Below are 26,251 nucleotides of genomic sequence, written 5' to 3' on the forward strand. Positions count from 1 at the left end.
AATGTGAGGTACACTTGGTCCTTACAGTTCTTATAACTTAGTAAGTTGGTTTTCTCAGCTTTATGCATTAGTCTCTTATTAACTTGATTAGGGTAAGTCAAAGTCATTAAAATGTAGTCACCTCTGGATGTATCAGCAAATGATAATCCCAGAACCAACAAAACTCAGACCCCGAATGTGCAGGGCTTGCTGAGATACCGCCAGCCTGTGGGGGTCTGTCTGGCATCCTTTGGGTAACCTCCCTCTCTATCCTTTCACCAAACTGGACCAATGAGTCCAGCAGTCACCAAAGAGCAGGTTTTAGTAGGGAGAAAGAGAAACTCCAAAGCTTCCCACATATGGAGATATAAAATAGATCACCAATCCTTGAAAAGGAATTTTTTGACAACAAGATAAAAGGTAAAGTAATCCCTATCTGTCTTCATAAGTTAAAAGGGGGAGGTGTGTATCCTCAGGACATTTCCAATGATGACATCAGTATTTGGATTAGGACCAATGCTGAGGGGAAGTATGTGTGTCCATTTAACATGCTTTAAGTTAGTGATAGGAGCTTGAATGCCTCTACTAGAAAATCACTCTGCTCAGGATTGATTGTTCACACCATGAATTAGATTCTTGCTTCTCCTCTTTCCTGTCGACTTTCTATCAGGGTCAAGGAAGATGACAATCAAATATAAATGCTGTTTTTTCCCCTAGAGGGCCTGTTAAATTGGTGGATAAGGAAGTTGAAACTAATGACTAAAAGTGATTTATGGATGATGCTAGATTTCAGTTCCGTTGTTGTTGTTGTTTTTAACCATACTGATTTCCATACTGGATTGTCAAGACTCACTGGTAAATAATTTGATCCAATTCTGATGTCATGAGGGAATTTAACCATTTCTCTCAAAGGTAATATTTAAGAATCATCTTTGTCACAAAGTTTTATTTAGCTATAGGACTAGAAAGAGTGTATAGGGCCAGAATGGGTTCAACTAATTTGAGGATGGTTAAAGGTGAGCCATCAGCTAGTCCTACCAAGAATACAGTAGGCAGAAAAATTGGAAGGATTATCTCAAGGCATACTTCTCAATAAATACTTCCTTCTTCTCACGGTGATGCAATTCTCTCTGTGTGCTCTGATGCAATATACAGCACACAGAGATAAGTGGTGGAAAATAAATGGCTCATCTTAGGTGTAACCTTTCCTTATAAGAACAAATAAGATTTCAGTTTAAATGCTCTCAAATATTTTTCAAACTATCATTAATATAATTAAAATATTTCAATGATATTATTTAAATTATTATGTGTTCAAGTTGTGCTAGAGGAGACATATACATGTAAACCCAAATATTAATGTTTTATAAAGACATATAAATGACTCTTAAAATTACTATTTCAATATCTGTTAGGACCTTTGTTTGTCACCTACGATAGAAAGTTAATGCCCAAGGAAGGAAAAAAAAAAATCAAACTTCTTACCTCTTTGTAGTTAACAGTCCTATCCTGAAGGTGGAGAAGCTCCAGAGCTCTGTGACCTGAGAGAAATAAATACATAAATCAATTAAATTCAACTATAACTGAAAACAGAACTTCCTAGAGATCATTTTAAAAGAAAAATATATAATTTTGTGGTTGTAACTGTCAAGGAAGCGGGAAATGAAAGTTAACTTTGTACTAGTAATTTTCATTAGCTATAATTAGATTCAAACAATATTTATAGTTATAATACAAATCAAAATTGCATGATGATTTAAAGTTTCTGCTTAACTAGCTTTTATGACCTTGGGTAAGTTACTTAACCTCTCCAGGCCTCGGTTCCCACCTATGTAAAATTAAGTAAATAATATCTACCTTACAGGTTTGTTAAGAGAACCACAGAAAATAAATGCTAAGTGAGGAGCTCATGGCTGACACGTGGCAGGAACTCAATAAACAGAAGTTGTCATCATCATATTTTGCAGCTCACTGGGGTAGATAAAGCCAAGTAGGAAACACAATACAGGGCCTAAACCATGGACTGAATCAGTGCTCCTTAAGTGCTTCATCACTGGACTACTTCAGAAGGACAAAAGTCTCAAAAAGCCACCTGCTCCACCCACACGCCCACACCCAAAAGATACGTGCGCCCACACCCTGAATCTCCTTAGAATCAACCAACACTAATTATGAAGAGACATTCAGAGGTGATACCTTATTTCTACTGGAAGTCACATCCAATGTTTTTTTAATTCATACAACAAAAATATAGCCACTACCATATTATAAGCATTTATACCATAAGAGAGACAAGGTCACAGCCCACAAATAACCTGTATATAGGATTCCAGTGATTTATAAACCCAAATCACTGAATGAGGCCAATTCTAATAATTAACTCACATAAATGTCAACCATCCACACAGGCCTACGTAAGAGGTGAAAACAAGAACCAGGATATTTATGAAATCTAAGTTATTAGTAAATAAGTGTTGTTTTAATTGCCTTTTATAGAAAAATATTCAGTGTGCAGATTAGGAGTTGACTTCAATTATGTCCACATAAACATGTTTATTATTTTTTATTACATGTTTTATATTGAGCATATATTAGATTAATATATATTAACATATTATTAGCACCTTTGTTTTGCTACTGAAGAAACATAATTATCTGATTTTTAAAAATTTTTAGATTTCATGTCTAATTTTTAAAATCCAAAGATTAAAAACTTGAATATCCCCACTTATATTTGTTCCTCTTTGGCCCACTGCTATAATTTCAGCAATTTCATTTTCAGAGAACTTAGATGTGCAAAATAATTTAGAATTCATTAAGAAGTTCAGCTCTCTCATTTTGCAGAAGAAGAAGAGAGAGAGAAAGTGAATTGTTCAGAGTCACTCATGTAGTTTACAGCAGAGCTGGTACTAGAACCTAGGTCCAATTTCCTTTTCCACTGTCGCCTGACTCCCTTTTAGCAATAGATGTTTGGGTTTCTTAATAAATTTATTTTATTTATTTATTTTTGGCTGCATTGGGTCTTCATTGCTGCGCGTGGGCTTTTCTCTAGTTGCGGCGAGCGGAGGCTACTCTTCGTTGCGGCGCACGGGCTTCTCATCGCGGTGGCTTCTCTTGTTGCAGAGCACAGGCTCTAGGTGCGCAGGCTTCAACAGTTGTGGCTCGCGGGCTCTAGAGCGCAGGCTCAGTAGTTGTGGTGCACACGCTTAGTTGCTCCGCGGCATGTGAGATCTTCCCAGACCAGGGCTCGAACCTGTGTCCCCTGCAATTGCAGGCAGATTCTTAACCACTGTGCCACCAGGGAAGCCCAGCAATAGATGTTTAATGGAAAGAACACTGGACCAGCTGTCAGGATATGTAATTCTTGACCAGGTCACTAACAAGTGAGCTGTGAAAACTCCCTGGGATCAGTTTCCTCTGCTGTAAAATAAAGGAACTAGACTCAGTGACCTCTAGTGTCCTTTCAGATCATAGAATTCTGTGATAATATAGTTCTTGCCCAGCTGAGCTCAATATTCTAGGTGTTTTGTATTGATAAATTTTTATATTTTATTTGTAATCTTGCTCTGTTTTGAATCTTCTAAAAGTAGCATAACTATAAAATATTGTTATTGTTTTTATCTAAAGAGTTAAAAAACATTACAAATACATTTTGTCCAAGAAACAACTTTTTGTGTTACCATTTACCTCTATCCAGGTAACTCAGCCTTTGCCCCTGAGCTCATAGGCACTAGCTTGCTGTACCCGTGTTCCCCAAATACTGCCATCATTCTGGGCATTTCTAGTGCCAGGGACCATTCCTTGCCCTCCCTAAAGCCAACCATCTTTAAAGCCACTTGACTCAGGGGACCCACTCCCGTGGCCACACATGGTCCTTTACATATACTTGGAAATGTAAAAACAAGCATAAATTCCTCACTCCTACCATATTCCACCCGTCTTTCTCCTCTCCCACTCTGTCAGTTCTTCTGCTTCATGGGAACCCCTAGTTTATCCAGTTCCTATTTCCCCACGCAGAGAAACAGCCAGGGACCCAATGACCAAAGAGGCTTCCTGTTCCTCCACGGACCTCACCCCAGTAGTCAATCCCCAATCCTGGACGACTCCATCTCTGGCTTTTTCTTCTCCACTGCCCCACGGCTCAGTGCAGCAGGGAAACTCATTATCAATACACGCGTTAGACTTTAAATCCCTTAACATTTCTGACAGATATACTGTCCTTGATACCATGACAAGGGGTCGGCACTTACCTATTTCTACGTGTGTTGAAATGCCACACGGTGAACTTCTAGGGCAGAGGGAGCCCAGTGCAATCAGCACTCCTGACCAGAATCTGAAAGTAGACATGCTCTCATTACTCCCTGCTCCTATGGTGACGAGAAATGCTCAGAGCTGCGGCAGCACGGAGTCTGAAATCCTGGCCCAGACCCACTGCTTTCCCGCTAAGCAGGTCACTGACACGGGAAACCCAGGTTCATTTCAAAATAATATTTTCCAGTGAAGTCAACTGTTTAACTACTGTTTAACTTCACCAGAACAGCAAACAAACTCCACCTGGGAAAGAAAAAAGCGATAAACTGAAATCTAAATGTCTCCAGGTGGTGCATTCCCATCTTCTGACCCCGCTTTCCCCTGGATTTCTTTTTAACATGAAATCTGGACGGAGACACAAGCAAAGTTGTCTCCAAATATTCTTCGCTTTCTTTAAAAAAAAAAAAAAAGACTCACCTGTCTCTATTGATAATAAGTATATTGGACCACCTCACCTTACAAGAGCCGATTTCTCTTGCATCTTTCCACACGTACGTCTGGTTACCCTGTCTCCTTAGCCTCTGAAGCCACAAGGGCTGGGAAATCTTTTATGACGATCAGCTGGAACCAGCTTCTCTTTCAGTATCTGGCAACAAATTATGACACTTGTGTGGGATTGATTACACAACAGCAGCCACTCCTGGTCTTTTTATCTCTGGCTATTCTTATAGGGCGTATCCAGAGCTTGCTGCCTGGTCAGATTCCTGCAGCCCAAACAAAGGTGCCAATACCACTGTCGGTGGGTGGGGAGTGGAGGGGCAAGTGGGGAGAGACAGATTTAGGACCAAGAAAGGAGGATTCAGAAAATGCTAGGTTCAGAATACACCTGACAAAGTATCCAATCTATAGCACTTAACCCATGGGAAACATTAGGTTTAACTCTTCATAGAAATGATGGTGATCTTAAAGCTCGAATTATGCATATTATACCTTAAAAACAAGAAAGGAGATTTTAAAAGAGTGGGAGGACACGGTATTCCTTCTCAGGTTAGCCAAACGGAAGAGAAGAATAGAAGATGGGATGATTTGAGACCCTGAGGTGTCTGCCAAGTTTCCTCTGTAACCCTAACTCTGCATCTGCAAAGCCCCAAGGAAAGGAATCCTAGAGCTCTCCCTCAACCCTGATGGCATGAGGCCCTGCTGCTCCTGTTTGTAGGTCAGAGGCCATAAGCTGATGTGTTTTGTTTGGCAAATAGGGTGTTTTATAAATTTAGGCCAACTTTTTTTTTTTTTAATGGGGAAAATCCACATAGAAACTTAGATTTCTAGCTCTCTTTAAAAAAGCAAAACAACAAACTGGCTACATGAACTGACATTCCCATGTGATGTGACCACCAGCTGAAGCTGAAGAGCCAGCAGTCTCCCCTCCACAGACAGAGGGTGCCCTCCCCACGTCCTCCAGCCCGCCCCACACACACGTGTACAGGTTGCCATGCCCCTCTGGCCATCAGAGGCCATGGAGTTTGCTCCCCTGTCACTCCGGGCTTTCCAAAGCCTGCAAGTGAGGGGGAGGCAATTAGAATTTAGGGCTCTAGTAAGCCCAGAAGACCCAGGAGTATTCGATGAATAACAGTAAAGGGTTGCAAAGGGTCGACAGGGAAAATGTAACACTGCCTGAAGACAATATCTAATCAGGTTTAATAAAGCAAACCTATCCAAAAAGCACCAGAGAAAGAAATGGGTTCAGGGTTCAGTAACTAAGCCATATTAATGCCAAATTTCTCATTACATATATTTTTTGTGTTTAAGATTCAGAATGACTTAATTTTAGGTATGTAATAGAATGGGAGGGAATTATTTTCTTAGGCAGTACAGTGTAATGGTTTTGAGATAGGGCCTTTGTAGGACAATGCTGCTTGTAACAAAGATATGACTTTTAAAGGAAAGTTAAAATGGAGCTGGCAATATTAAGAAAACTACCTGACAAAGGTGTATGGAATTGTTTTTCTTTCTACCCCACTCCCTCTTTTCCTAATACAGGTGGCTTTGTTATATAATAGACATCATGAGTCTACCATTTAGAGCTTTTCTGGAAATAGAGACACAAGCTGAGAGGTAAACATGCAGGTATATTAAGGAATGAGTGGGGAGATACAGGCTTGAGAGCCACAAGGCCTTGGGTTTTATTTGGGTCCCTGTTCTGCTACCTTCTATTGGGGTGACCTTGGGCAAGTTACTAAAAGTTTCATTGCCTCAGTTTCCTTACTTATAAAATTATCCATAAAAATGGGGATAATAATGCCTACCATATAGGGTTGCCGTGAAGATCAGATGAGTATATAGGTAACATGCTTAAAAGAGACTGGTATAGGGGTTCCCTGGTGGCGCAGTGTTTGAGAGTCCGCCTGCCGATGCAGGGGACATGGGTTCGTGCCCCGGTCCGGGAAGATCCCACATGCCGCGAGCGGCTGGGCCCGTGAGCCATTGCTGCTGAGCCTGCGCGTCCGGAGCCTGTGCTCCCAATGGAAGGGGCCACAATGGTGAGAGGCCCGCACACCACCAAAAAAAAAAAAAAAAAAGTGACTGGTATACAGTAAGTGTTTAATGAATGTTAACTATTATCATTCAAAAGAAATGTTCCCTTTCTAAAAGATGCACCTCAGACTTCTATTGAGTAACTATATTCCTTATTGAATTTAAAAATTTTACACTCAGATATACAGCAATATACCTTTTATAACAGTTTAGATTGGTGTATGAAGCCAACACAGGGTAGGACTTTTGAAGTGAAGGTGGGTCTCCTTGTGCAGTTAAATGAGATAAAATTTTGAGGTCCAGAAACTTTTGAGATAAAGCAGACAATTTCAGTTCGCTTCTGCAGTCTAATATGTTGCTGTCATCATAGTGCCCTTATAGTGAATGGAAGAGAGGATGGAGAAAGTGAGAATTAGAGGTAGAGGACAGGGGAAAGCCAAGGGGAAAGGAAGAAAGGTCCCTGTCACCTGGTGGTCTTATCCTTTTAAGCCCTGGTGAACACAACTGGCCAGCTCTGGGCGGGCCTAGAAGCAAGCCCGGAACCAGGAGGGAATTTTTCCCACTCTAAATAGGAACTTGCAAAGAGCACAGAACAGTGAGTTGGGGAGAAGGGCAGGGGACATGGTGAATTTCCTAGGCCCTGGACACTTTTGCCTTGGTTGGGGTGGGGGGGAGGGTCCCTTCCTTCATAAAAATAAACTTTTAAAAAATCATATTTTACATCTGCATTGGTATAAAGGTTATTAATACTGAACGTAAAAGCTTATTTTTTTATTCTGATTTTATAAGAAGGTCAATATTTTTGTGTTCCCCTAAAAGTCCTATGGGCCCTAGGCAGAGTGTGCACCGTTTGAAATAGAACCTTGCAAAATAAGTTAAAAAAAAAGTAATTTTGGATCGAGAGAGGCAGCCACAGCGGACTTCACTTTTCTGGGACTTAGTTTTTGCTCAGCAGAATGGATTTCCCCAACCCTTAGAAATCAACTATCCGTAGAGCTCCCTCTGCAGGCCGTAGGTGGAAGCACACCAGCTCCCCAGTCCCGAATGTGATACCCAACCAGCTGTGGTCTCCATCAGGACTGCCTCTCACCTCCCAATTCCTTCAGTAGAATACAGAACCCAAAAGTGAACCCACTCACACAAAAGATTAAACTCTATTTAATTAAGTGCTATTCCCATTTCTGCCAAATTTGACGGACTCAAGATTGAGTGACAGTGACTCAGCAAAAACCAAAGTCAAAATATAAAGTACCGCCTCGGCCTTTTACAAATAAAAATCTAGAAAAGGTAAAGAGCCCACAGGCTCTGCAAAAGCCAGCAAGAGACTCTCCACTCAGGAGAGATACAGAAGGAGTTTTTTTGAGACTAGCGATCCAATCAATGCCTAGAGTCAGGCTTCATTTGAACCCACAAATTCCGAGTACAGGCCTGCTATTTTTATCTTTATCCTCATCGAAGTTGAGGCTTCCTTGCTACTTCCAGGGTTTTAGGCCAAGTCTAATTGTGATTATACCTTGGTTGATGATTTTGACAAAATGGTCCCACTGACTAGTAGGTGTCCTAACTTTAGTCTTACTAGTTGTTTGAACCAGGGCAGCTAGCATGGCTTTGAACACTGCTGCATTTAACGTACTGAGTAATGCTGTACTGAGCATATGTTAAATCACAACAAACCTATGGGGTAGGTATTGTTCCATTCTACAAAGGACAGGAAGGAGGTTAAATAAATTGTAGAAGGTTACACAGCTTGCCAACCACAGATTCTGAGCTTAGATCCAAGTCTGTTCGTCTCCAAAGGCGCTTATATCATGGGCACCCCTGCTTGCTCCCAGTTAATGGAGAGAACACTTAGACACACACCTAGAAAAGCATCCAGGCAGCAGAACGGTGGACCACACTGCACCCCCTCGGAGAACCCTCGCCCCAAATCCTGAGCGCACAAGAGCATTGGCAATAAAGAATCGTGATCACGTCCTTAGAAGCTGGGGCAGACACCAGCATATTCATGGGCCAAGCACAAATTCCGGTGGCGGGGGAATGCCGGTTTGGGGGAATGCCGGTTTGGGGAAGTGGTGGAGAGAGGGAGCGGTTCTCTTACAGCGGTTGAGGGGCTAAGGAAAAGTTAGACAAACGAGAGGGACAAAGGTGACGGCATGGCGGTCCTCAGGTGTCTCTCCCAGCGACCCTTCCCAGCTCGCGCAGGAAGCCAAGCCACCCAGCGCTCAGGGTTAAGGTCCAGACTGCGCGGAGATGCAGAGCGAAGAGCGCGGGGAGAGGGCGCTGCTTCGCGTCTCGGCCACCTTCAGCCCGCGTCCGCCGCCACCCGGCGCGTCCCCGCCGCCGCCTGGATCCCTGCACTCGGGTGCGCACGCTCGCTTGCCTGCTTCCTGCCGCCGCCGCCGCCTGGGCCATGGCGACCTGTTTTCGGCTGCGGAGCTGCCTGGCCCTGCACCTCCCCCGGACGCCTCCCAGCCGGGTCCTCCGCCCCCGCGCCGGCTACCCGGTGGCCCGGATTCGCGGCTACGCCCGGGGCCCAGCGGGCCTTTCCTCGGCCCTGCTGCGCACCGACGGCTTCGTGGGCGGCAGCTGGCTCTCGGCCGCCGACACCTTCCCGGTGCACGACCCGGCCAGCGGCGCCGAGCTGGGCTTGGTGGCCGACTGCGGGGTACCCGAGGCCCGCGCCGCCGTGCGTGCCGCCTACGAGGCTTTCTGCAGCTGGAGGGGGGTCTCGGCCAAGGTGAGTGCGCGCCGGGTCCAGGGTGCGATCGGGCTTTGCCCTCTAGTGAAACCAGCTGTCACCTCCCCTCCCCAATGCTCCGGCATACACCACGCGGACAGTCATGGTAACAAGAAAAGAGATGGCCAACAAATCCGTTTGGAGCGTCGGCTTTGTGCCAAGCCCTGTGCCGGCGCTAGGGAGCACAGCCCCAGCCTCAAGCCTCAAGCCTCATAAAGTATCCAGTAGGTGAGGCAGAACACCAACATGCGATTACAAGCGAGCAGGCCGATGCGTGCGTGCGTGTGTGCATGTGTGTTGGGGGTGGAGGGCGGGAAGGGTCAGGGAAGGTGAGAGCACGAGTGACTTCAGAGCATCTTCAGTGGTCCACAAGGAGGCTGGTAGTGAGTGCCTCGGGCTCGAGTCACGAACTCGGCAGTGGAGAGAACTGGGGAAAAGAATCGAGCAGGGGAAGCGACCAGTCCAGGACCAGTCTCCAGGTTTGGGGCCTGATTAGAGAGCTCCATCTATTAACTGACAGAGAATAGTGGAGAATTGGGGGTGCGGGATGGGGGCTGTTAGAGCATTTATTATGTGACACCTAGGAGTCAGCCCAGTGAAGTGACTGTCCACCCTGTCCGTCAGCATCCCCCCTCTGAAGGAAGATACAGATCCAGCAATAAGGTCCAAGTACCCGAGGGAGTCGTAGCTTTCATTCATCCATTAGATGTTGTCTGGGCAACTGCTATGCCACGCACTGTGGGAGGTGCTTGCCATACAGCAATCAACAAAAGATTCCTGCCCTCTTGGAGTTCACTTGGGGGTGAGGGGTGGGAGGGGAGTTCTAACCTGTAAACAAAACATAGCTAAACAAATATGTTAGAAGTGATGGATGCTATGAGGGAAAAAAAAGGTAGAGAAGGAAGGCTAAGAGGATCAGAGGCCAGAGAAAAGGGGCAAGATGCAAAATAAGTAGTGTGGGCAGGTGTATTGGTTTGCTAGGGCCGCCATAAGAGTATCACAGACTAGGTGGCTTAAACAGTAGGAATTTCTGGTCTCAAAGCTCAGGAAGCTAGAAATCTGCTATCAAGGTGTGGGCAGGCTTGGTTTCTTCTGAGGCCCCTCTCTCTGGCTTGTAGATGGCCGTCGTCCCCCATCTTCACATGCTTCTGCCTCTGAACTTGTCAGTGTCCTAGTCTCTTCTTGTGAAGACGCTAGCTATATTGGGTTAGGATCCACCCTAATGACCTCATTTAACCTTAAAAACCTCTTTCGGGCTTCCCTGGTGGCGCAGTGGTTGAGAGTCCACCTGCCAATTCAGGGGACGTGGGTTCGTGCCCCGGTCCAGGAAGATCCCACATGCCGCGGAGCGGCTGGGCCCATGAGCCATGGCCGCTGAGCCTGCGCATCCGGAGCCTGTGCTCCGCAGCGGGAGAGGCCACAACAGTGAGAGGCCCGCATGCCGCAAAAAACAAAAAAAACTCTTTCAAGACCCTATCTCCAAATGCAGTCACACTCTGAGGTACTGGGGGGTTATATGAATTGGGGGGGACCCTATAACATCAGGGTAGGCCTCATTGAGGACATGAGATGCAAAGACCAAAGGAGGTGAGGGAATTCAGCTGGAGCAAAAATCCTGAGTCAGGGGCATGCCTGACACAGGTGTAGATCAGCAAGGAGGCCTGTGTGCTGAGGGGACTAACGTGGGGGGAGAGTCTTAGGAGGAGGGTGCTGGATCCAGTGGGCTGCGGAGCTGTTTTAGGGACTGAGTGGGGTTTTACTGCGAGTGAGGCGGGGCTCCGTTTCAAAGGGTTTCAGTCTATTCACAGTGCCGAGAATAGACTGAAGGGGGGGCAATGGTGGAAGCCCAGAGGGCTAGGAGGCTGTGCCGGTGATTCATGTGGGAGATGCTGACGGGCCTGCACTAGGATGGGAGCCGTTCAGGCGGTGAGCAGTGTTCTGATCAAGGATATATCCTGAAGGTAGAGGCAACTGGATTCCCTGACAGATTATTAGACGAGGTGTGAGAGAAAGACAGGATGGAATGATGACCCCAGGGCTTCTGGCCAGAGCCACTGGAAGGAAGGAGTAACTATCCAGAGACGGGAAGGGGGTGAGAGGAGCAGCATTGGGGCGAGACATCGGAGCTCAGCTTTGGACACACTGAGTCTGAGATGTTGTTAGTCACCAAGTGAGGGTGTTAAGTAGGATGTTGGCTACGTGAGTCAGGAGAGGGAGGCCTGAGCTAGAGACAACACGCGTATGCACTTACAGCTGTGGGAATTTACAGGACGGGTGGGCATCGAGGCTGAGCCCTGGGCCCTCTGCTGTTGTTTTGGAGCCCCACCCGGGCCCGCAGCCTCAAGCCTGCCGTGTAGGGGTGTTACAGTGCCCTGGAGCTCTTCCAGGTGCAGTCAGGTGGTCTTGCCTGGGGCTTCTTGAAAGGACCTTGGAGCGTCTTACTAAGGAAGTGGTGGGTTTGGCTTCCTAAGGAAGCTGGGTCCACCTCTGCAGCTTGGACGGTGGGGCGCAAACGCAGCTTGTAAGGCAGCTTTCTTGCCCCGAGGCCTCTGCTGCTCGCCCCGCTGCCCCCCAGCTATCTTCTGCTTTCCTCTCTAGGCCCACTCACGTCCCGCCATTCCTGGGGTCTGGCTCGTGTATCATGTCTGCCATGGCGTCCGTTGGACCACACAGCCTTCCATCAGTCTCCCCCGAACCCGTAGCGTGGCCCGTACCCTTGTCTCGCCCTTCCCCTTGACGTCTTTTGCATTACTTCACGTCTTTCTTTTCACGCGTTTTATGACCTCCTTTCTCCACCCTGTGAACTCCTGGAGGAGTTCAGGGAAAGATGGTTACTGACGCGTTTACTGACCGCCTTATAAGCTGATGCATTACTTTCTTGTGGCCTGCTATAACGAATCACCCCAAACTCAGGGACTTAACAAAACGCAACAACACAAACTTATTCTTACAGTTCTGGAGGTCAGAAGTCCAAAACGGGTTTGCAGGGCTGCATTCCTTCAGGAACTCTAGGGCTTTCCTTGCTTTTTCCAGCTTCTAGAAGCCGCCCGCAGTCCGTGGTCTGTGGCCCCAGAGCACTCCAACCTCTCCTTCTGTATCACACCTCCCACGCTGCCTCTGCCCCGCCTCTCTCCCTCTTATAGACATCCTTGTTGGTTACACTGGCCCCACCTGGGTAATTCAGGATCGTCTCCTTACCGCAAGGTCCTTAATCACGTCGGCAGAATCCCTTCTGCCTTGTAAAGTAATATGTTCACAGGTTCCAGGGATTAGGCTGAGGCCCTCTTTGAGGGCTGTTGTTGTGCCTTCCACAGCTGAGTACTGTTCTTGGTGCTCCAGGTGCGTTTTGTTTAGTCCTTTCAATGGCCCTGTGAGGTAGACAGTCGAGCCATGCTGTGCACGAGGAAACTGGCTTACAGAGGCTCCTGGTTATGTAACTTCACTGTTGCTCAAGTGGAGGGTCTGGGATTTGAGCCCCACGTTACTCCATCCACCACCAGCCTCCCCAGCCCCCTGTCTGAGGCCTGCACACTTACTCAGATCCTTACAAAGGCTGGAGAAGTTTCCTGGGGCTGGCGTCACAGAGTACCACAAACTTGGTGGTTTAAACCACAGAAATGTGTCACCTCAGTTCTGGAGGCAAGAAGCCTGAAATCAAGGTGTCGGCAGGGTTGGCTCCTTCTGAGGGCTCCGAGGGAAGGAACGGTTCCAGGTCTCTCTCCTTGGTTTATAGATGGCCATCTTCTCCCTGTGTCTCTCTGTGTCATCTTCCCTCTGTGCGTGCTTCTGTCTTGTCCAAATTTCCCCTTTTTATAAGGACATCAGTCATAGTGGGTTAGGGCCCATCCCGATGACCTTGTCTTAACTGGATGACCTCTGTCAAGACCCCATCTCCCCATCTCTGAGGGGCTGGGAACTGGGACTCCAACACGCCTTTTTTGCGCAGGCGCAACTAACCCATAACACGGGCCGCGCACACCGAGGGCAGTTTGTGGCCTCTGCTGGTGTCTGTGTTCAGACTGGACCCTGGGTTTTCTGCCAGCAAGCAGAATCTGCTTTTTATTCTTACCGTTCTCATGCTTTCCGTGTTCTTCTCTCATTCTCTCTCAGACTCTGTGTGGTGCTCTATTCCTTGCAGGCCATTTACTCACATTTCTTTTTTTTCTCTAATCCAGGCCTCCTAGATTTTAGTCTTTCCTTTCTTACCCAGAATAAGTCACAGCACACAGGCCCACAGTCATCAGATTCTTAACCAGTGTTGCACAGAGTGAGGGTGAAATTACTGCAGTAATACTGTTTTAAGAGCTGTCAATGCCTGTTCTCTGGGGGTTGGAGATTCAGAAGACTTCATCTCAACAACACCCTTGAGAGCTAAGATAACGAAGCTTATTAGCTTATCCAAAATAGGGAAGGGAAAGAACCCAGAGAAAGATGGTTAGTGGTGCTTACAGTCTCAGGCTCCCTGCTCATGAGTGGAATGAGAAAATAATTTAAATCTTAACACCTGCTGGATGGATTAGGATGACAGAATCACAAACAAGCTTTGCTCGTTGCTGTGGGCAACCTTTCAGCAGGTAGGAATAAACCAAAGATTCTCCTTTGCTTCGGATACACCTGTTTGGATGCAGGAAGCCAGAGCTCGGGGGCACATCTTCCTTCGGGGCACCTCTGTGTGGCCTGGTTGACCTGGATTTTCTGGGCCGTCTTTTTTTTTATGGTTTTATATGAGTTCCTTTAAAAAAAATTTTTTTTGTTTTTCTTTTTTTGCGGTACGTGGGCCTCTCACTGTTGTGGCCTCTCCCGTCGCGGACCACAGGCTCCGGACGCGCAGGCTCAGCGGCCATGGCTCACGGGCCCAGCCGCTCCGCGGCATGTGGGATCTTCCCGGACCGGGGCACGAACCCGTGTCCCCTGCATCGGCAGGCGGACTCTCAACCACTGCGCCACCAGGGAAGCCCTAAAAAAATTTTTTTTAAGAAACCATTTCTTCCATAATATACTTAATAATCCAATTTATTCATTCATCCTTTTATCTTTGGAAATTTTAAAAAACTGTGATAAAATGTACATAACATAAAACTTACCATTTTAGCCATTTGCAAGTGTACCGTTCAGTGGCATCAAGGGCATCCACGGTGTTGTGCCTGGGCCCTCTTCTTAAGTGTGCAAAACCCCTTCAGATGCCTTACACACCCTGCAACCTCCACCCCAGTCTGTGGGACAAATTTAACTAGCCAGTGAGTCGTTAAAATAAAGAACTATACTTGAGGACATTGTGTTGAGTGAAATAAGCCTGTCACGGGACAAAGGCTGTATGATTCTACCTATATAAGGTACCTAGAGCAGTCCAGTTCACAGAGACAGAAAGTAGAATCGTGCTTGTCAGAGGCTGCGGGGAGTGGAGAGTTATTGTTTAACAGGTACAGAGTCTCCGTTCTGCAAGACGAAAAGCATTCTGGGAGATGGATGGTGGTGACTGTTGCACAATACTGTGAATGTGCTTAATGCCACTGAACTGCACACTTAAAAATGATTAAGATGGCAAATTTTAGTGTATTTCACTGCAATTAAACATACCTTTTTTTTAAAGTAAGGAACTATACCTTAGTGTGGTGAAAGTTATTCATATTTACCATAAATAGTAACAGCTCTTCCACAGAACTTTTTTCTCTCTTACAATTTATGACTCCGCACACCTTGTTAGATGCAACTTGAAAATTGGATCTTTGTTATCACTTATCAAAGAAAGATCTGTACACCTGAAACAAATATGTGTGTCAATTATACCTCAATTTAAAAAAAAAGGTCAATGTATGTCTCCCCAAGAATGAGACCACACAGCAAATATTTTAGGAAACTGAAGATTATTTAATAGTCTCTCTTACACTTGGCATTTTACTATTTTTTAATTCTTTTTCAGGAGAGGAGTTCTTTACTTCGGAAATGGTACGACTTAATGATACAAAATAAGGATGACCTTGCCAAGATAATCACAGCTGAAAGTGTAAGTTCAGGACGCTAACTTACTACCTGAAGAAATTGTCCGGGAGTTCTTAGACTGAAGGATGGGGAAGCCTCTAACTTCAGTGCTGTAGCTAAAGAAAACGTGAATTCCTTGCCTAACAATCAGATATCAGCTAATTCTTATTTTGGGCACAAAATTAAGTCAGGCACGCCTATTTAATAATATGCAAGAAATAGATTTTGAGTGGGACTGCGTGAATACTGCTTTTCCACCATTCCAGGTTTTTAGCATGTGATTGCGTTGATTGATTTTTCATGTTGTTTTTGTACATTTTCAAAGGTACCAGTTTTTTGGTTGCTCTAATAAATTACTCTCCACCGTTCACAACATTTAGAAGATGTTAGAAGGAAAAAAAATTGAAGAGGCAGTTCTAGGTTCCTCCTCCTAATTGTAAACATATTGAGAATGCAAATGACGATTGTGGCTCAGGGCGGTCTTGAAACTGTTAGGTGTCATTTCGGGGGCCTCCAAGAAGCCTGGTCCTTTATGTCTCAGTGCAGAAACAACAATTCAACGAGAGGCAAAGTGATAGATAAGAAGTGATTTAGGACTTCCCTGGTGGCGCTGTGGTTAAGAATCCGCCTGCCAATGCAGGGGACACGGGTTCGAGCCCTGGTCCGGGAAGATCCCACGTGCCACGAAGCAACTAACCCCGTGTGCCACAACTACTGAGCCTGCACTCTAGAGCCCACGAACCACAACTACTGAGCCCACGTGCCACAACTACTGAAGCCCGTGCGCCTAGAGCCTGTGCTCTGCAACAGGAGAAGCCACTGCAATGAGAAGCCCATGCATCGCAACAAAGAGTAGCCCCTGCTCGCCTCAACTAGAGAAAGCCAGTGTGCAGCAGCAAAGACCCAATGCAACCATAAATAAATATATAAATTTATTTTTTTTAAAGTGATTTATTAGAATAGGTTGCTTGTGAGGCTTACAAGCGGGCAGGCAAGCAGTGCGCTGCCCCAAGTACTTAGTGGGTTACATTTTTATAATCAAAGGAAGAGAGGGGAGGGGGGAAGACCTTCTTTGTCTTTCTTGAGTAGGTATCACGTTTCCGTCATCGGCTCCGCCTCCACTTCGAGTTTTTTGTCCCTACATGGTCAGGCCAGGACTGTCATGGCACTTTGGAAAAATTATTTCAGGTCTCACTACAATGAGGGTCTTTCACTTTGAAATGTCCTTTCCATAAATGATTTTTGTGTGTGCACAGAGCATGTGCTGGGGGTCATTAACTTGATGACACCACCGACAGGCTGTAGGTCTCATGCCACCATTGTTTTATTGTACTGGGGCATGTCTCATGCTTCTGTTGTATGATTTTGTTGCTAATCAAGTGAGCTTGATTTTGTTAAGCAAGCCAATCTGGCTGTGATGCTAAGCGACTTGTTCGGCTCTATGAGTCAAGCAAGCCCACATTGTTTCAGGATTTTCCCATTACTTTCTTGAGTGATCATTAACCTTACTGTGGTCTCCTAAAGTCCCCTCTCTATCTACAGTCCCCTAATGGGGTTTCTAAGCTGACTGTTTGATTATCCTACTCAATTCCTATCAGCCTGGCAGGCTTCCTTCCATCACCATTTGTGATTCTGCTTTCTAAGACCCACACTGAGGTTAGTGTTGACTTAAAATATATTCACAGCCTAAAAGTTGAGAGTTTTGTTTTATTCGGCGGGAATTTTTAGGACCTCAAGCCCGGGAGGCAGCGTCTCAAGTAACCCTGAGAGAACTGCTCTGAGGAGGTGAAGTGCAGAGCCAGGTTATACAGAAGTTTTGCAACAAAGAACAGGTAGTCTGAATGTCAAAAGATTATTGTAAAGAAAACCAGATCCCAAGTTAAGGAATTTAGCGCTTTTCTTTGTATGGGAAGATGCAAGAGTCTGGGCTCACTGAAAGCATTCCTTTGATATGCACCTCAGCTCTCTGGGGCCAGTATCCTGTGTTTTCATATCCTGAGTTCACTCAGGGCTCACATTGGAGGGCTGCAAATCGCTGATGACTGTGACATTCTTTGTTTACTGATGTGGCAGGAAATATTCCATTTCTCATTAGAAATTTCTCAACTACCCTGTGGGTTTTGTAACGGGAGACTTTCCTGCTCTGCTTGCATCCTCGAAGAATTTAGAAACTCAGAATCATGCTTTCGTTATTAGAAGGTAATGAGTGTCACCTTTTCTGATTTAATTTAGGGAAAGCCACTGAAGGAGGCACAGGGAGAAATTCTCTATTCTGCAAATTTCCTGGAGTGGTTTTCAGAGGAAGCCCGCCGCGTTTACGGAGACATTATCTACACCCCAGCAAAAGAAAAACGGGCCCTGGTCCTCAAGCAGCCCCTCGGTGTGGCCGCAGTCATCACCCCAGTATGTGGCAGGATCTGCAAGCTCCTAGGGGAGGAGGTTGAGTGGGGTTTGAGCAGGTGTGCTCATCCTGTTAGCTCTGTCACCTGTTCTTGGCTTCCTGATGCCATTGCTGCATGTGGAGGTGTGTTTCCTGGTCCTCTGCGATAGGTGTGAGAGGTGTGGTGGTGGCCAGGGGGCACTTCTAATGCCTGCAGAAGGGGACTGACCCACTGGAGGACCCAGGGGCTCCTCTGACTTAGCATAAAGGCTTCTTCTTGGCATTGCCTAGTACATCTAAAAAGATCTTTGGTATTTATCAGTTTTTAAAAAGACTTAAGATTTGACAATTTTTAAATGTGCTATAGTTTTGAGAAAATTTTATGCTTAATTTATGGTTATCATCAACAGCAAAGTATTTATGTATCTACCAGCAGGCACTGGGCCAGGTTCTGAAAGTAAAAAGGCTAAAAAAAAAAAGATATTGTGTCTGCCTGGATAGGGCTGCAGTATACTTGTGGGGCACCCAGCTTTCTCTACATGAACTGCCTTTCTTGGGTCCACCTTCTAGATCCCATATTAACTTCTCTACAGTGTCTGCCAGCTGGTCTCAAGACTGCTTATCTTTCCCCGCTCACCATAGTTACAGAGAACTGCCGCCCTCACTGCCTAGACTGACCAGGTTTGACTCAGAGCCGACTCTCCACTAGCTGTGTGACCTTGAGCAAATTACTTAACTGCTCTGTCTCACTTTGTCCAAACCTGCAAATGAGGAGAAAAATACCAACCTCATTGGGTTGTGATGAGGATTTAATTAATTATAGTTTAAAAGTGCTTAGAACAGTGCAAGGGACAGAATAAGCACTATATGAGTTTTTGCTGAAATAAAACATTGTTACTATAGATACACAGATGTGTACAGAGAGCTATCTATAAATATATATAGAGAGAGAAAAGTAATATGTCGTCTACCATTTTCAAAATCACCTTTGCTAATATTTTCCCCCCGCAGGGTCAGCAAACTATGGCCCTCAGGCCAAATCCAGCCTGCTGCCTGTGTTTGTAAATAAAGTTTTATTGGGACAGAGCCACACCTATTCATATACGTACTGTATTGTCTGTGGTCTTGAGTCCTCGTGACAGAAACTGGACATCCCAAACGCCTAAAATTTTTACTACTCGGCCCCTTACAGAGAAAGTTGGCTGTCCCCGGTATAGATGATTTTGTAGTGTTTTAAACTCTGAAGATGTTTCCTGTCTCTATGAGCCTTTGTCTCCCCAGTCCCTGCAGTCAGCAGGTACCAGGTGTTCTGAGAGTTCACCTGTGCAAGAACAGCTCTGCCAGGCAGTTGTGCACTGGAATTTGCTGGCTGACTTCCCAACCTGCCTGCCTTTGGACCAGGGGGCAGTCCTTCCTCTCACTTACCTCCTCTCTCTTCTGATCCAGTGGAACTTCCCCAGCGCCATGATCACGAGGAAGGTGGGGGCCGCCCTGGCAGCAGGCTGCACGGTAGTGGTGAAACCTGCCGAGGACACGCCCTTCTCTGCGCTGGCCTTGGCCGCGGTGAGCCTCTCTGCACAGAGTCCAAAAAAAGGATGTTATCTGGGACAGAAGGAAAGACTTTCGAAAACTTCTTTGCCTGCGTCTCCTGTTTGATGGTGTTGTGTTTTAATTCACTAGCCATTATTTTAACCCAGATGATGTTCTTTTTAGAAAAAATAACAGATGGGGGAGTTTTCTGTCATCTGTAGGCAATGTATTGTTTAGGCTACCCTAAAAATGATATCTAGCCATCATTTTTATTAAGTCATAGTAATGTGACTAAAATATGGGCATTTCTCAGATTCAGGGACCTCTTATTTACTGTTCCCTTCTCCAGCTCAATCTGCGTCATATCTTGTTCTTCTGTTTAAAACCCTCTAATAGCTTCTCATGTCTCTCAGAGTAAAATTCAGGCTTCCTGCAGTGGCCTTCACTTTTTTAAAATTGGGAATGTTTGATGAGTTTATCCCGTTCTACACATTCCCCTTCATCCTTTTCTGTCCCTTACAATTTATCTTTTGAAGAAGCGAGGCGTTTGACCGGTAGAGTTCCCCATAGTCTGGGCTTTGCAGATGGCATACCATGCACTGGGTTCCTCTGTCTGCTGCACTTTCCACAGATTGGCAGCTGCATCCAGACGCTTCCTCAGACTTGGGTTCGATCCCATTTTGTGTCCTTTTGTCAGGAGGCGAGTAATGTCTGGGTGTCTCCGTTTTCATATTTGCAGCCATTGCTGTGCAATGCCACTCAGTCTGTTAATTCATTAGGAGTGCAAAAATGGTGATATTTGAATTCTTTCCTTTTTCTTTCATTTATTCACCAGACCACTTCTGTAAATCAAAGCTACCCATCATCTCCTGTGTGGTTACCCCATGGTAAATTCCCATAGGAAAGACAGTATGTTTGATTCTTTCTTTTTATTTAGTTTTCCAAATTAATGCATCTATTCCTGTCATCTGCCTAAGGTTCCCAATTAGTCTGTTAGTAGCATTATGTGCTAGTAGATTTTAACGTATTTGATGAGTTTCAGTTTGCTGTGGTTATTATCCTTGAGGAAGCTCAGATTGCCCCCAGTTTTGGCCAATGGCAGCCTCTTCGAGTTGGCTCTTCTATCTTTTAACATAACTCTTAACAGTTTTTGAGACCTTCCTTGCTAGTATGACAAGATATTTTAGACTTATTATATATATTTCTTGCCTCAGACCTGGGATTAACCATTTTTGCAGAAAGCCCTTATTTCTTCTGGTAGGAAATTATATTTTAAGACTACATTTGGGGCACTAGGGATGGTCATTGCTACTAGCTGGTCATTGTTTCTAGGCCTTTTAGTGTCAGGGCTAGGAAATATACATATATGTATTCTCACACACACACACACACAATAAAATAGTGCTTAAATTCATACAGAAACTTCCAACAACACATTCATATTAATATCACATTAGCACTATTAAGAATCTTATTTCAGTTCCAAATATATTCTGTCCCTAAAGTCAGCCTAGTTTATTTTTTTTTTTTTGCCATTACTTTTTAGATTAAAACATCTATTTATTTCTCTTTTCTGTTTTTCCAGTTTGATCATTTGCTGCCACGTTTGCTGTTTCTCTTTACAGCTTGCAGACCAGGCTGGAATTCCTCCGGGTGTATACAACGTTATTCCCTGCTCTCAAAAGAAGGCCAAGGAAGTAGGGGAAGCACTTTGCACGGATCCCCTAGTGTCTAAAATTTCCTTTACTGGTTCAACAGCCACCGGAAAGGTATGTGACTCAAGTCTCAAAAAACCAAATAGCATTCTAATATCTTGTCTTTATAGAGTACCAAAATACTATTTCATCTCGATCACCATTTGTAGGAAGATTTCTGGCAGAGTGTTAAAAGCTCTGTCCCATAACATAACGTCCAGTCATTTTCCGAAGATATTTGGATGCTGCTTCTTATTGTGACATGACCTAGGTTTCTATTTGACAAAACTGAAAGTTTAGGGGTAGACAAGGTTCCCATTATTTGTTGCATGTGAAGTAGCTGAAAGTTGTCCATAACTTTGGAATTCCCATAACTCTGGAATGCATGTTTCTTTCATAATCTAGAATTAAAGAAATGGATGTCTTAGAATTGAACAAAAATTGTGTTCAGTATAAAGGTGCTTACAGAAATAGAAAGGTCTTTTTTTTTTTTCGTTTTTTTCCCCCCTAGTATGTTGAAAAGTTCTTTCCTGAAAACTTCATTTGTGTGCCTGTGAGTGTATTTTTACTTATCCTTTTAAATGTTCAAAAGAGAAAAAAAGCAGAGGAGAACAAAAGTTCTTATTTATGGTGTTTCTCTCCAGATAGTATACTTTTTTCTGCTGGTATTTATATATACACACACACACTCATGCTAGAGACGTACATAAACATATACCAGATAAAAATAATATAAATCTAATCTGAAAGTTTTGGTGAAACTGGTCATTTTTTGACACCATGAGAAACAGGAGAGAATAAAGCAATTTTGGTAGCTCCCAACCATAACCACATTTGTCATGCCATAAACGCACACTTGGGAAGCCTGCCATTCATTCCAGAAGCAGGAATTTTTAGATCCATAAACTGCTACCACCCTGATCAATGGATCTTGCAGAGCAAACTTACTCTCAGAGGGTTTCAAGATATCAATAGTTAGAGGAAAAGAGAGGCCTGGGAAAAAGGGTGGTAAACCTTTGCCATTGAAGCCAGAGAAATTCTCAGATGCTGGACAAAGGCCAGCCACTCATTACTCAGCCTCGCTTTGCTCAGTGAACTATCCCCATTGGATAGTGTCGACCATGTTCCTGCCAAGCCCAACTGTGCCTCTTAAATTATTTCCGCAGGACAGTGATTCACTTCAAGTGGTTTAAAGGGAAGAGTGATAGGAATCACTGATAAAGGAATAGCCAGGGGCCTCTTCTGAGCTGATCTTTGCAGAGGATCAGTGGCTAAGCTCCTGATCTTGCAACGTAGAATCTTGCCTCTACTGAACCCCATTCCGTCAGCCTGTTCTGGAGATGCTGCCCTGCCCTCACTCCTTCCAGGGGCACCACCCCTCCCGGGGCCTGCTGCGGGGACAGCAGCCATGCTTTATAGCACATGATACCTCATCTGTTCCCCCACAGAGAATTCAACCATGAGTGGTCATTTGACCCGAGGAAAACAGATTCATAGGCTGGCCAGTGACCTAGGACGAGTGACCTGGCCATAGAGAGATGAGCTGGGCACTCACGTTCCCTTTCTAGGGCTTTGAAAGCTGAGATCCTGAGAAGGTCAGCAGGGGGAACTGGAGCAGAAAGGATTCCTTAAGACGTAGCAGGACTGCAGGCAGTGCCACAGGGGTCATGAAGGTCAGAGGCAGGTTCAAGCCCTCATCATGCGCACTGAGTAGCAAGAAGACGCCGTCAGAGGACACAGGTGGAGGCAAGCGACCCAAGAGCGAGCAGAGTCAGAAAAATCAATGGCCTGGCAGAGAGCAGTTCTTAAAAATTCAAAAGAAAATAAAGAAATAGGTTTACTCACACCGGTCAGAATGCCCATCATTAAAAAGTCTACAAATAAATGCTGGAGAGGGTATGGAGGAAAGGGAACCCTCCTACACTGTTGGTAGGAGTGTAAACTGGTGCAGCCACTAGGGAAAACAGTATGAAGGTTCCTCAAAAAACTATGATCCAATAGAGTTGCCATATGATAAGGGTTGCCATATGATCCAGCAATCTCACTCCTGGGCATATATCCAGACAAAACTATAATTCGAAAAGATAACATGCACCCCTATGTCCACAGCAGCACTATTTACAGTAGCCAAGACATAGAAGTAACCTAAATGTCCATCAACAGATAAACGGATAAAGAAGGTGTGGTATGTATATACGGTGGAATACTACTCAGTCATAAAAAAGAATGAAATAATGCCATTTGCAGCAATATGGTTGGACCTAGAGATCATCATACTAAGTGAAGTCAGAAGGATAAAGACAAATACCATATGATATTGCTTATACGTGGAATCTAAAAGATGAACTTATCTACGGAACAGAAACAGACCCACAGACATAGAGAACAGACTTGTGGTTGCCAAGGGGGAGGGGGGCTGAGGGAGGGATGGAGTGGGAGTTTGGGATTAGCAGATGCAAACTATTATATATAGACTGGATAAACAATAAGGTCCTCCTGCATAGCACAGGGAACTATTCAGTATCCTGTGATAAACCATGATGGAAAAGAATATGAAAAAGTATATACACACACACACATAAATATGTATATATAACTGGATCACTTTGCTGTACAGCAGAAACTAACAACATTGTAAATCAACTATACATCAATAAAATAAATTTTTAAAAAAGAAGTTTAATCTTAAAACTCGTACTACTTTGTTGAATAGTAACATTTCACTGAGAAGACCATTTTTACTAGTTCATTGCTGGAATCTTAACATCTGGGCATATAGAGAAGTACCAGCACTGAAGCAATTTTCCAGCTTTTCTGAATTTTGACTAAGAGACCTATCATAAAACCCACAGCTGTGTATCACAGGGACCAGTCCTGGAGTGACCTTGGGCTTGTGACCACTGTTCGTTGCACTTGAACCATCCAAGTGGGTCCACCGTTCTCATAGCTGTGGTTGGATAAAGACCTACTATCGTGTAATAAAGCAAACATCCCTGGGCAGCTTTCCTAGGCCGTAAGAATCTCTTCCTGGATATTTAAAGCCTAATAGTTATATGTATCAAAAAGCCTTACAGGGGCTTCCCTGGTGGCGCAGTGGTTGAGAGTCCGCCTGCCGATGCAGGAGACACGGGTTCATGCCCCGGTCCGGGAAGATCCCACATGCCGCGGAGCGGCTGGGCCCGTGAGCCATGGCCGCTGAGCCTGCGCGTCCTTGAGCCTGTGCTCCGCAACGGGAGAGGCCACAACAGCGAGAGGCCCGCGTACCGCAAAAACAAAAAGCCTTACAGTTGTGCATTGAGCTAGTGATTATACTTCTTTTTGTTGTTGTTATAGTGATTCTACTTCTACTTATTTATACTGAGGGAATAACTGCAGTGTTGTTTTAATAGCAAGGAATTGGAAGCAACTTAAATTTCCAACAGATGGGGGCTGAATAAATAAATGAATAGCTCTGCAGTGGAATACTAGGCAAGCAGCTAAAGGATGTTCTAGAAACACGAAACACACGCTGATATGGGTGTGTTTAAAGTGTTGTGAGCATGTTATGATGTTCCAGATATATGACTAACTGGGAAGATAAAGCAGGTTATAAAGCTGTGTAACTCTACCATCCTGTTTTCTTTAAAAAAAAAAAAAAAAGGCACATGTCCCTGGTGTGTGTAGCCAAATTCTGGACGGATATACCTTAAGATTTTATCAGTGGTAAGCTATGGGTTATGGGGTTATGGGTGATTTTATTAGCATATCTCTATAATACGATAATTTTATCATAATTTTTTATGTTTATCATAACAAATTTATCATAAGTTTTTAATAGGTCATACATTGACATGGTTCAAAAACTGGGACAGTATAAACATGTTTATATTCAGAAGTTTCACCCTCACCTCATCCCTGATTTCCTCCCTTTTAGAAATAATTTTTAGTTTTTTTATCTTCCTTGTGTTTCTTCATCAAATACAAGCAAATATGAATACATATAGATTCTTATTTTCCCCTTTTCTTATGCAAACTGTCATCTCGTATACACGACTGTGCACCTGGCTTTTTCCACTACTGGGCAATTTTTTGAAAAAAAAGGCTTACGGGGCCATGTAGTTGATTCGGTGCTCACAGCATCCTCTCATCTGCTCCCAGGTCCTGCTGCATCATGCAGCAAACTCTGTGAAGAGGGTGTCCATGGAGCTGGGCGGCCACGCCCCATTCATCGTGTTTGACAGTGCCAATGTTGACCAGGCTGTCGCCGGGGCCATGGCATCTAAATTTAGGAACTCTGGACAGGTGAGTCCCAGGGCATTTTTCTGGGTCGCGTGTTTTACAGATCCTACCCCCTTCCTCACCTCCTAGGACGACACTCCCCTCATTTTGTCCACGCCCTCTTTCATCAGGTGTTTTGTAAGTGCCCCCTCTTTGCCTGGGCCTCTGCTAGGCTCAGAGGGTCCAAAGAGAAATAAGGTATTATCCCTGGCTTCAAGGCATTTCCTGAACAGCAGATGCCTTTTAATCAAATCGTTCTCTCATCTCATCGTTCATCTCCTCTTTGAATCTGGTTATTTTCATAGTTTTACCTCACTGGGCTTTTCTCTGCTGAACAGGTTTAAACATCTCCTCAGACACAAAATAGCCTGAACACCTAGGGTCTGAGGCCCACAGTCTTAAGGAAAAGAAGGGAGGAAAATGTTGAGATGGAGCCTTTAAAAACTCAAAACCCTGCTGCCTGGATCTCATTCTTCCCGAGATGGAGGGGGCATGACAGGCACCCACTACAGGGCTGCACACACTACAGTGGCCCAAGGCGGGTCCAGGTTGTCCTTGGGAGAGTGGTGGCCTGAGCTCACCCCTTGTAGGGAATCCTGGAGCATTAGATCTAGCGGGACCTTCCCAGGTGTCTGACGCAAACCTTGCATTTTACAGCTGAAGACATGAAACTCTAGAAAGACTAATTGACTTGAAGTCATACATCCTTGGGTTCAGGATCTGGGACTGGGAACCTAGGGCCCGGTCTCCCAACTTCTATCCAAGCTGTTGCCAGGATCCTGGCTTCTTATACAATATTCTTAAGCACTTTGTCTTGGAGTACCATCACTAAGCAGTTTTAAATGCATTCCAGAAATGGAATGACAACTCCTGAAAGGTTATCTGGGGGAAAAAAAGGTGAAATGTTGT

The 26,251-nt window shown here is 44.9% G+C and overlaps 2 protein-coding genes across 12 annotated transcripts in view; one reads left to right on the forward strand and one right to left on the reverse strand.

Annotated features, from left to right (window-relative positions):
• Nucleotides 1-26,251, reverse strand: part of GPLD1 (glycosylphosphatidylinositol specific phospholipase D1) — an 85,749-nt gene that overhangs the window by 44,662 nt on the left and 14,836 nt on the right. For 3 of the 7 annotated variants that reach the window (XM_067752122.1, XM_067752123.1, XM_067752124.1), the window contains 3 exons: nt 19,287-19,434; nt 4,230-4,312; nt 1,465-1,520 (listed from right to left, as the gene is read on the reverse strand). In XM_067752122.1, coding sequence (XP_067608223.1) covers nt 1,465-1,520; nt 4,230-4,312; nt 19,287-19,327 — 180 coding nt within the window. In that variant the 5' untranslated portion in view covers nt 19,328-19,434. Of the gene's footprint in view, nt 1-1,464; nt 1,521-4,229; nt 4,342-4,745; nt 4,877-19,286; nt 19,464-26,251 lie in introns of those variants that run through there. The other 4 variants (XM_067752126.1, XM_067752127.1, XM_067752125.1 and 1 more) reach the window with 4 other exon arrangements.
• Nucleotides 9,028-26,251, forward strand: part of ALDH5A1 (aldehyde dehydrogenase 5 family member A1) — a 31,941-nt gene continuing 14,717 nt past the window's right edge. For 4 of the 5 annotated variants that reach the window (XR_010946700.1, XM_067752130.1, XM_067752132.1 and 1 more), the window contains exons 1-6: nt 9,028-9,502; nt 15,423-15,506; nt 17,714-17,884; nt 19,308-19,424; nt 21,017-21,160; nt 25,223-25,366. Coding sequence is in view for 4 of the 5 variants with exons in the window: in XM_067752130.1 (XP_067608231.1) it covers nt 9,176-9,502; nt 15,423-15,506; nt 17,714-17,884; nt 19,308-19,424; nt 21,017-21,160; nt 25,223-25,366 (987 nt within the window). In the remaining variant the exon portion in view is untranslated. The remainder of the gene's footprint in view (nt 9,503-15,422; nt 15,507-17,713; nt 17,885-19,307; nt 19,425-21,016; nt 21,161-25,222; nt 25,367-26,251) is intronic. The other variant, XM_067752131.1, reaches the window with a different exon arrangement.

Source organism: Pseudorca crassidens, chromosome 10, assembly GCF_039906515.1.
Source record: "Pseudorca crassidens isolate mPseCra1 chromosome 10, mPseCra1.hap1, whole genome shotgun sequence".
Lineage (NCBI taxonomy): Eukaryota > Metazoa > Chordata > Mammalia > Artiodactyla > Delphinidae > Pseudorca > Pseudorca crassidens.